We start from the raw sequence: 14181 nt of genomic DNA, 5'->3' as shown, positions 1-14181 counted from the left end.
CGGTTCTGCCCCTAATCCCCGCTTCCCCCTTTCTCTCCCTCCACCACTCTTCCATACCACCCTGACCTCCTTTTTCTCCCTTCACCACCCTTCTATGCTCCTCTCTCCCTCCAAACCAGCAAGGTCCCATGATGACTGCTTCTGTTGCCTCTGCCTCTGGAAGATGTAAGTGACGTTGGAGGGGGTGAGCCAGCAGACGCAGGGAGTTGCGGCAAGGTTCCGCAATGACTGCAGCTGCCGGTCCACCCCTTCCAACGTCACATACGTCTTCCAGAGGCAGAGGCAGCAAATGCAGTCATCGCGGGACCTTCCTGCACTTCAGTGCAGCTGCCAACTCTGCTTCAGAATAAGTACGGCAGCCGTGCTGAGGTGCAGGTGCCATTTAGAACAGCTTGGAAGGTTCTGAATCCAGCCGGCTGTGTACCCCCTTAGGGCTGGCACACGGGGCGGTCTGCTACTATATAAGGAGACAAAAAATAATAAAATAATTTGACTGATTTAGACATGTCATACAATTATAACCACAAAAATATGTCATAAAATGTAATTTTAAACTCAAAACTCCAGACGAAAAGCAGATTATAGGAAGGAAACCAGAAAAGACCAAACCCATAGTACTAAGATCCAAATGCTAATCGGACATGTCCATTACAAAGAGACGTGTGGATCACTGCTAATTATAATAAGTGAGTCTTTAAAATATGAGACGGTAACGGATAGCTAGACCTGGTGGACGGAAGTGACAAATATTGGAGCCAAAACCAGAGCACCGTGATGAAACTTGAATATGGATACCTATTTATACTTTTGAGTAAAATTGCAATGCGAACATGCATAGAAAAGAATAAATAATGTGTAAACTAAAAACCAAGAACAACATATTGTAACACCGAACTCAGAATTAATGAAAAACATGCTAAAAGAACTTAATCCCCCCCCCATAAAATAGGGCATATACATACTTAAAATGATGGCTGGTTACAAAAGTATGCCTAGACTATATAAACCTAAACAGGGCAAAAGTAAACGTATGGGAAATGAACAGCTGATAATACAGAGTGTATCTTAAAAACATAAGCCGATAGTAGCTCAAAGACAAGCCGACCGGGTAGATGAAAAGTGAACCTGGGAAAGATCTAAATTACTGTACAAATGAGCTTCTATTAAAACCAAAGAATAAAACCACAGCACTCGGGAAAATAAGAGGGAGAGTAAAATGGACTTACCAAAAAGTTCTCTGCACTGATGAGATAAACTTGTACACAGAATAAATGTGAACACGTGACAGTGGGGCTTTGATATTTGATCCGTTGAAAGAGGCGCCAAAAAAGTGTCGGCAGTGGATTGAATGCACACTGATAGGGGAGGGGCATCGGGCTGTTAAAAAATGCTGCTTTAATAAATAAATGAAAATACTGGTGAAAAACTAAATAAAAAACCAAAACCATGATAAAATGCCGAACCTGACTGCAAGTGGTAGTGAAAGTAGCATAAGGCACCCGCAGTAATGTTAGTGCCAGAGCAGCTTAGAATAAAGAACCATGCTGTACATGAGGAGAAAAAAGAAAGAATGAGGTGATAAGATGTAAAGTGCTGGCCCCTCACTGCACCACTTGATAAAACTAAGGAGCGATGTTCTAGAGCAGGGGTGCCCACACTTTTTGGGCTTGCGAGCCACTTTTAAAATGACCAAGTCAAAATGATCTACCAACAATAAAATTTTTTTAAAACCCACAAAGCACACTGTACGCAGAGAAAATGTTAATAATCATTCCTATTCCGGGGTTTTTTCAAAGAGGTCAAAGCAGATGACTCTATGAACTGTCACCTCAGTAACAACCATACAAAAATAGACAAATACCACCCCCTCCCTTTTTATTAAACCATGATAGCAGTTTTTAGCTCAGGGAGCTGCGCTGAATGCCCAGCACTGCTCTCGACACTCATAGGCTTCCTGCGCTAAAAACCGCTATTGCAGTTTAGTAAAAGGGGACCATAGTTAAAATATAGACAGCAGATATAAATTCAGACACATTTTGATCAGTAAATTTAAAATAAAATCATTTTTCCTTTCTTGTTGTCTGGTGATTTCATGAGTCTCTGGTTGCACTTTCTTCTTCTGACTGTGCATCCAATCTTTTTTCCCTTCTTTCAGCCTGTATGCTTCCTCTCCTCCTGACCTCATTCCCCTCCCCCCAACTTTTTCTTCCTCTCTCCATGCTCTTTCTTTCTTTCTTCATGCTCCCTTTCTTTTTTTTCTGTTTCTCTTCTTTCCTTCTGTCTCCCTGCCTGCCCTCTTTGTTTCTCCTTGCCCTCCTCCAAGCCACTGCCGTCGGGGAACAGGCCCCTAAGCCCCCGCCAGCGGATAACAGGCCCCAAAGCCGCCACCGCCGCCGCCACCCCAAGCTCTCCCTGCTTCGGGACGACCAGCATTCCTCTCCCCAACGTCAATTCTGCCTTTGGAGAGGAAGGTTGATCGGCCTAAGATCACAATTGATTGGGAGAAATGCTGCCGGGTCCTGCCTTCGCGGAAACTGAAAGTAGGCAGGACTCAGCAGCAAGAAGAGCAAATAGTAAGCTTCACTGACCTGTCTCCCGCCTTAGCCCATGAACGCATGCTTCGGGGCTCTAACATGTGCATGCCGGCTTCCCTTCTCTTCCCGCACCCCCCCCCCCCCAAGACATAACTTCCTGTTTCGGAGGGAAGAGAAGGGAAGCCGGCACACACACATTAGAGCCCCGGAGCATAAGTTCGCTATGGGCTAAGGCGTGAAATCTCCAAGCCGACTTTTTTTTTTTAAATGTTAAGCAACAGCGGCAGCAGCAGAATTTAGCTGGGCAGTCATCTAAATTACCCGGGCGGACCGTCCAGCTAAAAGGCCCTAGGGAGAACACTGACTGGTCTGACCCAGCAGCGGCAATTCTTACGTTCTTATGTAATTCATATTCCTGAGTTCTCACTTTTCAATTGTATTAGCAAATGCATCAAAGACCAATTTCATGAAGGCCTGGTATGTGGTTAAAAGTTAATAAACTTCCCCAAGCAGAGGTTCAGTTCAAAATCAATAGAAAGATAGGCCATGTCTGTACAAGGCATACACAAAAGGACATAGGAGAGAAGGAGGAATGCTTACATTCCACTAATTATGAGTTTGTTTGGCACTTGATATGCCACCTTTTGTCAATCAAGGCAGTTTACTTAAAAATAAAATAAAAGGAAGAAAGGAACATTTTACTGTTAAAATTGTTAGTTTTTAAATAATTAACATCCCTCCGGCAGCTTACCTTATTAGAAAAGAATACAAATTACCTTCCACATACAGTCTCTGGTGTATTTCTGTTTTACTATGTTGATTGGGAAAGGCAAAAAGATACCTTATTTTCAACTGGGCCCTCAATGAACTGAGACATAAAAACCAAGAGACTTGCTCAAGTTAAGAGTTATGGGCTGGACCTTTCTAAACCAACACTGTAATGCTGTAAACAGTAGACCACTTCCCCCTTTCGCTATACATAAACCAATCAAACTCCATTTCACATGGATTCTAATTGTTCTGGATATGATTGCCCATAGAGAATAAAGAGAGCTCTAGAAAGCTCTAGGGCACAGGTGTCAAAGTCAGTCCTCGAGGGCCGGAATCCAGTCGGGTTTTCAGGATTTCCCCAATGAATATGCATGAGATCTATGTGCATGCACTGCTTTAAATGCATATTCATTGGGGAAATCCTGAAAACCCGACTGGATTACGGCCCTCGAGGAGGGACTTTGACACCCCTGCTCTAGGGGATCGGCTGAACAGCTTCTGAAACAATGTAACAACAACTGGTTTAACAGATTTTTTCAGTTTTCTATACTGTTCTCCAAGGGGAGTCAGAACAGTTTACGAGAATTTATTCAATCATTTTTCCCTGTCTGTCCCGGTGGGCTCATAATTTATCTAATGTACCTGGGGCAATGGATGGATTAAGTGATTTGCCCAGGGTCACAAGCAGCATGGGTTTGAACCCACAACCTCAGCGTGCTGAGGCTATAGCTTTGACCACTGCACCACACTCTCCCCCACATTATCTCTTGTCCTGTATGGATATATCCAAGACCCCATCTCCAATGAACGCCTGAAAACAACACTGGAAACAGTAGAAAAGTGGATGATGAACCATAAGTTGAAACTGAATGTGGAGAAAACCAAATTCCTACTACTAGAGAAGGAACAAAAATCATCCCTAACAGAACTGGAAGTAAACACAATCAAATATCCAATACAGAGTACGCTCAAAATTCTGGGAACACAATTAGACAGAGGCTGCACAATGCAAACACAAATACACAAAATCATACAAAAAGCTTTCTTCACCATGCGAAACCTAAGAAAAATAAGAAAATTATTTTCCAAAGAACACTACAAGATCATTGTACAATCCCTCATACTCAGTTCCTTAGATTACTGCAACAGCCTCTACCTACCATGCCCAAACAATATAATAAAACAACTACAGACCGTTCAGAACACAGCCATCAGACTCATCTACTCTCTTAGCAAATTTGACCACATCACCCCCGCCTATGTAGACTCTCACTGGCTTCCGATAAAAGCAAGAACTCAATTCAAACTCTATTGCCTAATATTCAAAGTAACCCATGGTACTGCCCCCAGTTACCTAAATAACCGCCTTTACCGATACCGATCACCCAGATCAAGAAGAACTTTGAACCTATTCACCTTCCCCCCTCATAATGGTATCCGACGTAAGAAACTTTACGACAACCTTCTAGCGACACAGGCAGCGAAAATTGACCCCACCATCACCAAACTGATGATCAAAACAACAGACATCAAAGTGTTTCGAAAAGAAATCAAAACATTTCTATTCAAAAAACACGTCCTTACTTACTAATCCCCTCCCCAATCGCACATGCACTCTCCCCAGTAAATAACACATTAGTCAACCCCTCGAACCACACCTACCAAAAATATCCAGATTCCTAAATAAGCATCTTCCATCTGTATCCATTAAACCTATTCCTTCAATGTTAGGTATCTTTCTTCTGTTACCTATATTGCTGTTCTCCACTGTATCCTGTAACTACTTGAATCCCGCTATGTTATTCTATCGAAAAATCCAGATATCTTCTAATTTGTAATTCTCTACCTTAACATGTAATTTACTTGAATCGTTGTTATGTAATTCTCTCAGTAATGTCCAGATCTCTTTTAATTGTAATCCACTTAGAACCGCAAGGCACAGGCGGAATAGAAATCACTAATGTAATGTAATATATGAAGGTGCAGTTTGATTTCAATGCATTAAAACTAAAAATGTAGATTTTATCCCCCAATTTTATGCAAAATGCTTTCTAGAAGAAATACAAAAATGAAGGCAGAAGAGTCTGCCCATCCGCAGCATCCACTATCTCATCCTCTCCCTAAGACAGTGGTTCTTAAATTTATCCTGGTGGACCCCCCAGCCAGTCAGATTTTCAAGATATCCCTAATGAATATGCTACAGCAAGATATGCCTATAAAGTAGGTAGTAGGCATACAAATTTCTCTCATGGAATGAGAAACTGCATGCTAGGAACATGATATAAAAGTATATCCAAGGCAAAAGACTGAAAAAATGTTCTTAAAGTAACGTTACCAACAACTGAGTTAACCAGAATATGAATGAAGAAAATGCAATGTACAGTACGAGTTTATACAAAAACAACTTAAAGTGCAGCAACATAAAAAGTATAACAATTTGCAAGCTGACCTTTATGTGCAAGTACACTTCTCCCTCCATATTCGCGGTTTCGATTATTCACAATTTTTAGCTTGATGGCTCCTCCCCCCCCCCCCCCCCCCCAATTACACCAGCTTGCTTAGAGAAAATCGCTGATTCCAAGTGTTAACAGAGAAAATTGCCGATTCCCAACACTTTCTTCACCGTGTTTTGCCTCTCCTTCATGAACAGGCCAGGTCTCCCCACCATGTTATTCGCAGTTTCACCATATTCACGATAGTTTTTAATAGAAAACAGTGAACAACATATGAAAAAGTTATTTGCAGTTTTTCTGTATTTGCGGGTCTGTTAATCCCCTATCAAAGCGAATACGGAGGGAGAAATGTAACTTTCTTTTAGCATTATCTAGTTTTCAGGGGGGGGGGATACTGTATCATTGTCATATGCAATACCTTCTGACTCAGAATATATTAAGAAGACTAATCCTTCTCTCCCCATTTTCCAGTGTGTTAAAGTATAAAGTAAAATATTTACCTATTTCTCCACCTTGGTGATTGGGAATGTGATTTAGCCATTCTGCCACGTGCCCAATCTGCAACTTCTTTACGGCTGTTAAGTAATGAAAACTAAATTAAAAACAAAGCAGCTCCCCTTCAACCAGAATTATCTTCAAACCCTTCCTTATCGATGTTTTCTCTTCATGCAGCATTTTACAATGCTCTGTACAGTTCACCTTTACCTAGCTCAGAAAAAATTGTTCAAGGGACATTACATTTATCAATATTCTAAACTATATGTAAATAATTCATACAGCCCATGTCCCCTCCAGGGACTCAAGACAAAGTTAGACAAGTTCCTGCTGAACCGGAACGTATACAGGTAGGGCTGGTCTCAGGGCACTGGTCTTTGATCCGGGGGCTGCTGCAGGACTGCTGGGCACGATGGACCACTGGTCTGACCCAGCAGTGGCAACTTCTTATGTTCTTATGTTTACACAATGTCTCCAGAATTTGGAACTGCTTCAAGTTTATTCTTATATGTAAGGGAAAGTCCAATGCCCAGGAATGTGAAATACAAAAAAATCCTATCTGGATATCCATCAGAATTTAATTATCATATTCCCAACAGACAGGCAATATTCCAGAATAATAGTACTTTAATGGTATTTCCTCAGAATATACGAGGTCAGCAGGCAGATATTGTCACATGTGGAGATCACCCACCCCTCAACACCCTGCCACACCGATGGTACCAGCTGTTGCGCCAAGGGTGCCAGTGCAAACCTTAAGAGAACACATCGATGAGTTTCTCAGGAGGGAGATCGGCGAAACGTTCAAGTTGCACCCAATACCGGTGTCTGTATAGCACTCCGAAGCCAGATGGTACCAGTTCCAGGTCTGCATCGAAATGCTGTTCTCCTTACACTCAGTGTTCGCCATCTAGTTGTTGCTCCCCACCAAGGCATAAGAGACTCTATATATCAAAGTCTCAACGTACATCCCATGCTTCCAGATCCAAAAGATCAGCGCATCACTCAACCTCATCATCCTCATCGGCTCAGTAACGATGCCGACGAGGTAGTTCTCGACGTTCTCACAGGAAATCTTTGTCTTAGAGCTCACCTCGATGGCACAAAGCAGATTCTGACCTCTCTCGTCACCATACTGATTCTGAATCTGAGCCTACATTGTCTGCTCCTGAATCTTATGGTATTCCTTCGGATCCATCTCCTTCCCCTCCTAGAAGGAGATCTCTTTAACTAAGTATATTAGACAGTTGGGAAAGGCTCTACCTGCCAAATTGGAGGCTGACAGTCACGCAAAATATCAGTGCCATTAAAAAAATTTTTTTTAAACCTGGCAGACCTGTCAGTAACACAGTTACTGACAGGTCTATAGCAGTCGGGTTTTAGGATCATAAAACCCGATGCAAAATAGTCAAGCAACGTAAGTAAGTTAATCGCTTGGCTATTTTGCATGGGTTTGGCTAATTTGCATGGCCGGATCAGAAAATGGGCGATCGAGGGGGAAAACATGTGGTGGGCTGTTTAGTGAATCGGGTCAGTTAGTAGCAATCATCGCTAAACCTGAGAAAAAAGGTTTAGCGATGATCGCTAACTTTAGTGAATCGGGGCCTTAGTTTTTGATCTGTTTAAAGAGTTCCAATTCTGAGTAAGCTTTTGAGTAGCAGCCTCTCTCCTGTCACCAAAGAGTTCTTCACTGAGACATGGGATGTTAGCCAAGCGATCCTGAAGATTAGTCAAGTCAAGTCAAGTTTATTAGTATTTGATGAATCGCTTATTCTGTTTACTAAGCGATGTACAAAATTAAAAAGAAGTAAATTATAAAAAGACAAACCAAATGACAAAATTCTTGACAATAAGACAAACGTGAGTTGGGGGGGAAGGAGGGGAAAGTTACAATTTTCTTAGAAGAAGTAAACAAAAATGGAAAAAAACAATGGGGAACGGGAAAAGTAAAAAACCTGAGAACATTTATCTTATCTAGAATTTAAATGTTAAAAGCATCTTTAAAAAGATAAGATTTTAGGGATTTTTTAAAAGAGATAAGATCCTTTTCATCTTTAATATATTGTGGCAATGAGTTCCACCATTGGGGGCCCATTACGGAAAACATATCAGGTCTTCTCGTGCCTACTATTTTCAAGGAGGGGATAGATAGGAGATTTTGGGAGGATGATCAGAGTGGTCGTGAAGTGTTATGGGGTATTAGCATTCTAGCTATAAATTGGGGTTCATTGAAGGTTAAAGTTTTAAATATTAGCAGCATGACCTTGAAGGAAATGCGATGGCTGATTGGAAGCCAATGGGAATCGATCATTAATGGTGTAACATGGTCATATTTTCTTGGCGTTGTAGATTAGTTTAATAGCTGTATTTTGAATAATTTGCAGTCTTCTTTTTGAGAGATGTTAAGTAAAAGTGAGTTACAGTAGTCCATTTTAGCTATAATCAAGGAATGAATCAATATGTTAATGGATTTGGGCTCAAGAAATTTAGCGATAGATCGTATCAAACGTAATTTATAAAAACTAGTTTTAACTAGATAAGTAATGTGTTCATGAAAGAGTAGTTTGTCATCAATTATGACCCCAAGAATTTTTAAAGTGGATACAGATTCTAGGGGAGTGTTATTAAGGACAAATGGGGTCTTCAAGCCTATGTCCTTTTTCCAGGCAAAAAGCATGGATTTAGGGTTTTTTTATGTTTAATGCTAATTTGTTAGAATTGAGCCACTTTTGTATTATTTCTAGTTTTTTATTTATAGCCAAAATATCATTGTTGTTTTCTGGATCAAAAGGATGGATAAGTTGGATATCGTCCGCGTAAGAGAAAGAAGTAAAACCAATTGACTGGCAGATGCTCAGTAATGGAGAAAGAAAAATATTGAACAGGAGAGGCGACAGAATAGAACCTTAGGGAATCCCGAAGGATGAAGAATAGGCTTTGGAGTATTCGTTATTGAACCTGACGAGTGAAGCACGATTGGAAAGATACGAAGTGAACCAATTAAGGACATGGTCGTTAATGCCGATCGATTCTAACCGTTTAAGAAGTAGATCATGGTCAATTGTGTCGAACGCCACGGATATGTCCAATGAGAACAGAACAACAGATTTGTGGTGGTCTAAAAAGTAGTGGATATTAGTTATTAATCCTATCATTGAATATTCAGTGTTGTGAAATTTGTGAAAGCCAGTTTGATTGGGGTGTAAAGCATTAGTGGTTTCGATGAAATCAGAAACCTGGTTAAATATCAGTTTTTCTGTTAATTTGGCAAGGAAGGGTATGTTGGCGATTGGGCGATAGTTTGTTGAATCATTTGTACTGATTTTATGATCTTTGAGTATTGGAGTGATGATAGCGGTTTTCCAGAGGGAAGGGACGGATGCAGTAAGTAAACTCTTTAGGATAAGTGAGTGAATGAAAGGCCCAAAACAAGAAAAGATTAATATCCATGTTGGAAACTCACAGCCAAGCAAGATGCCTCATAGCAACAGACATGACAGATGCTCTGAATCACATTTCAAAAGTATCAAATGCCGTTCTGGCCTTATGTTTCTGTGCCTGAAGAAGACTGAGTGATATGCTGAAAATCGGATAAGCACTCTAATGGAATATGTCACTCAAAATCAGCCAATTTCTTTATGAGCTGCTTAAGATAAAAAGACATGTAGAAGTTGTAATTTAGGACCTGGATAACCAAAATAGAGTTTTGGTAAAGACAGCAACCTATCCATAATATGGCTTTCACGTTGTGGAGATGCACTGGCATAAGCTCTGGAGCTGGAAGACTTTTTAAGGGTAGACTTCACAAGCAGTAACTGGAGTGGCAGTTGCAGTTTCTCAAAGCTAGGACAAGAGATTATTTTGTAGAGGGAGTCAATCTTTCTTGGAACTATTGTAATAAAGAGAGAAGTCTCCCAGTTTTTAAAGAGCGCTTCTTTTAGTAAATTGTGTAAAGGCAACTTAAGAAGCTTTTTTGGAGGTTCATCAAAGTCCAATGCATCCAGGAGTTCTGCTCTGGGCTGTCGGCCTCCAATCTGACAGGTAGAGCCTTTCCTGTCTAATATAATTAGTAAAAGAAAGGCCTTCAGGAGATCTCCTTCTAGGAGGGGAAGGAGACGGATCCAAAGGAATACCATAAGATTCAGGAGCAGACAATGTAGGCTCAAATTCAGAATCAGTATGGTGACAAGAGAGTCCAAAATCTACTTCGTGACATCGAAGTGAGTCTCTGTAAGACAAAAATTTCCTGCAAGAACATTGAGAAGAACTACCTCGTCAGTGTCGGTACCAATCTGATGAAGATGATGAGGTCGTATGATGCTATGTTCTTTTGGATCTAGAAGCAAGGGATGTATGCCTTGATGGTGAGCAACGTCTAGATGGCGAGCGCCAATGCCTTGATGGTGAGCAACGTCTAGATGGCGAGCGCCGATGCCTTGAGAGGGAGCGACGTCTAGATGGCGAGTGCTGAGAGGAAGGAGAACAGTGTCTCGATGAAGACCTGGAACTGGTACCATGTGGCCTCGGAGCGTTATGCTTAGGCTGGGCCAGTACCGAGGGAGTCAATGCAGACACCAGTATTGGATGTAACTTGAACATATCACCGATCTCCTTCCAGAGAAACTTACTGATGTGCTCTCTTAAGTTTTGCACTGGCACCCTTGGCTCAACAGCCGGTACCATCGATGCGGCATGGTGTTGAGGGGTGGTTGACCTCCATATGTGAGAAAATGCTGCCTGCTTGTCCTAGGATAAAATATGGTACAGAATAGCCTAATATCTGCACCAGCAACACAAGGAGTCAAGCAGCTGTACAGTGATTACATGGAACACAAAAATAGTACATTTCATGAAATACTATAAACTTTGTAGTTAGTATTAGGTATCTGTACGTAACATTCTGATTATTCTTCACCACTCAGCATTTTAACATCATCAATTTAATCTAATATTCCAGCATTACAACCTGAAAAGTAGGTTTCATAGGGAACAAAGATCAAATTGTCCACGAATGCATGCAATGATAAAAGGTATTTTAAATCAGGGCCTTACACAAAGGCAGCCTTAAGAAACTGCAGCACTTGCCTAGTTAATCTACACTGACCGGACCAGGAGTAGATATTCAGCGACACTCAACCAGTGAGTGATGCTGAATATCTGCTCTGAGTGCTGTGGCACTTTCAGGTTAGCGGTGGGTGGAGTTGGGAGTTACCAGGCACCAATATTCATCAGCAGCACCCAGATAGCGATAAGGCTGTCACAAGTTAACTGGGAAGCTGTACAGGTACTGCTATCATTAGAACATAAGACTAGCTTTACTGGGTCAGACCAATGATCCATCAAGCCCAGTAGCCTGTTCTCACGGTGGCCAATCCAAGTCTCTAGCACCCCCATGTCTTTCTCAATACCAGACTAAGGACTTTTCCTCCCGGAAATTATCCAAACCTTTCTTAAAATCAGCTATGCTATCCGCTCTAACCACAACCTCTGGCAACGCGTTCCAGAGCTTAACTATTCTCCAAGTGAAAAAAAAATGTCCTCCAATTGGTTTTAAAAAGTATTTCCCTGTAACTTCATTGAGTGTTCCGTAGTCTTTGTCATTTTTGACAGAGTGAAAAATCAATTCACTTGTACCCTTTTCTACTCCACTCAGGATTTTGTAGACTTCAATCATATCTCACCTCAGCCGTCTCTTTTCCAAGCTGAAAAGGCCTAACCTTTTTAGTCTTTCCTCATCTTGGTCGCTCTTCTTTGAACCTTTTCTAGTGCCGCTATATCTTTCTTTTTTTTCTACTTCTTTATTATTTTCAATACTTACAATAAGTGTAACAGTAAATATAACCTTATATGCTCAAATATCACACTTAATAATCTTGTAATATCCATTTCAGAATCCCCTCTCCCCCCTAAACAATCACAATGCCCATACATAAAATATTCATTATCATCCCATATCAATTATTCAAAATTCATTAACCTACCATCCCCCCGCCTCCCCCTCCCGGATGTGCATATTTAAAGGAGAAAACACTATTTAAACGTTACAATATTTTGCTAATGGCTCCCAAATCTCCTGAAACCTCTTACAATTCCCTTTCTGAATGGCCAATGTCCTTTCCACCCAATTCCACCCAAAATTATATAGTTAATCTTTTTCCAATTCTTCCAATTGCTTGTAATTTGTTGTATGGCGACTCCTGTCATTATTAATAAAAGCCTGTTGTTCTTAGATGATATTTGGCTTTTAGCCCTCATGATCATGCCAAATAATACAGTATCATAAGACAATGCCACTGGATTTTCCAACAAACAATTAATTTGGCCCCATATTGATTTTCAAAATGTTAAAATAAAAGGACAATAGAACAATAAGTGATCTAAAGTCCCTGATTCGAAATGACAATGCCAATATCTATTTGACTTAGAGCTATCCAACTTTTGTAAACGAACCGCTATATCTTTCTTGAGATAAGGAGACCAGAACTGAACGAAATACTCCAGGTGAGGTTGCACCATAGAGCGATACAGAGGCATTATAACATTCTTAGTCTTGTTAACCATCCCTTTTTTAAGAATTCCTAGCATCTCGTTTGGTTTATATTAGAGTCATAAGAACATAAGAAATGCCTTCACCGGATCAGACCAAGGTCCATCTTGTCTGGCGATCCGCGCACGCGGTGGCCCATTTAGGTACTCCTTTTTGGAGACCCAGATTTCCCCTATCCCTCAATATGATTTGCAAGAAGGTATGCATCCAACTTGCGCTTGAAACTCGGAACAGTAGTCTCCGCCACAACCTCCTCCAGGAGAGCATTCCAAGCGCCAACCACTCGCTGTGTGAAACAGAACTTCCTAACATTTGTCCTAAACCTGCTGCCACTTAGTTTCAGGCTATGACCCCGTGTCCGTGTCACCTCCGAAAATGTTAGTAACGCTGTTTCCTGGTCTATTTTATCAAATCCTTTTAATATTTTAAAAGTCTCTATCAAATCCCCTTGCAATCTTCTCTTCTCGAGGGTGAATAGTCCCAGTTTTCTGAGGCTTTCTTTGTAGCTCAAATTTTCCATACCTTTGACTAGTTTGGTGGCTCGCCTCTGTACCCTCTCCAGCAGAGTTATATCCTTCTTAAGGTATGGGGACCAGTGTTGGACACAGTATTCCAAGTGAGGTCTGACCATTGTTCTGTAAAGTGGCATTATGACCTCTTCCGATCTACTCGTGATCCCCTTCTTAATCATGCCCAACATCCTGTTTGCTTTCTTAGCCGCCGCCGCACATTAAGCCGAAGGCTTTAGGGTTCTGTCTATCAGTACCCCCAAATCCCTTTCTTGTTCGCATTTGGCTAATGTCACCCCCAACATCTTATACTCATGTTCTTTGTTTTTCTTTTCTAGATGCATCACCTTGCATTTTCTATGTTAAAATTCATCTGCCACTTTTTCGCCCAAGTTTCCAGCTGGTTTAGATCCTTCTGGAGATCCTCGCAGTCTCCTAGAGAGCCAACCGCCCGACATAGTTTTGTATCATCTGCAAACTTTGTTATATTGCATGTTGTTTCCTCTTCAAGGTCATTTATAAAAATATTAAAACAAGATAGGCCCTCCTTCCCACCCCACTGATGTCCTCATTCCTACCATCCTCACTCCTAATAGTGTCCCTCCTCCTTATCCACCAGCAGCAGCTCCTCCCCCTCAAACTGGCAGAATTCTCCCACCAGCAGCAGTCCCCCAACTAGCAGAGTTTTCCTCCCTCTATCTTTCCCACCCCAGCTGAACAGGCACAACTCACCCTCCCTCTTCCTGGACATATCCCCCTCACTACAAGCAGATTTCCATCATGAGAAATAAAGAGAATCCAAAAGGGTCAGAAAGAGCCCCTTGCTACCAGGACACACAGAAAAGGACTAGGCTGGCTTGTGAATAGTAAAT

The 14181-nt window shown here is 41.3% G+C and overlaps 1 protein-coding gene across 1 annotated transcript in view; it reads right to left on the bottom strand.

Annotated features, from left to right (window-relative positions):
- The window catches only part of BCLAF3 (BCLAF1 and THRAP3 family member 3), a 108724-nt gene that overhangs the window by 66311 nt on the left and 28232 nt on the right, over positions 1 to 14181 (bottom strand). The window contains 1 exon segment of the mRNA XM_033947885.1: positions 6259 to 6333. Within this exon segment, the coding sequence (XP_033803776.1) occupies positions 6259 to 6299 (41 nt within the window). The 5' untranslated portion in view covers positions 6300 to 6333.

The sequence above is a fragment of the Geotrypetes seraphini genome, chromosome 6, assembly GCF_902459505.1.
Source record: "Geotrypetes seraphini chromosome 6, aGeoSer1.1, whole genome shotgun sequence".
NCBI lineage: Eukaryota > Metazoa > Chordata > Amphibia > Gymnophiona > Dermophiidae > Geotrypetes > Geotrypetes seraphini.
Note: the sequence above shows the minus strand (reverse complement) of the source record. Positions and strands in the feature narration are given on the sequence as shown.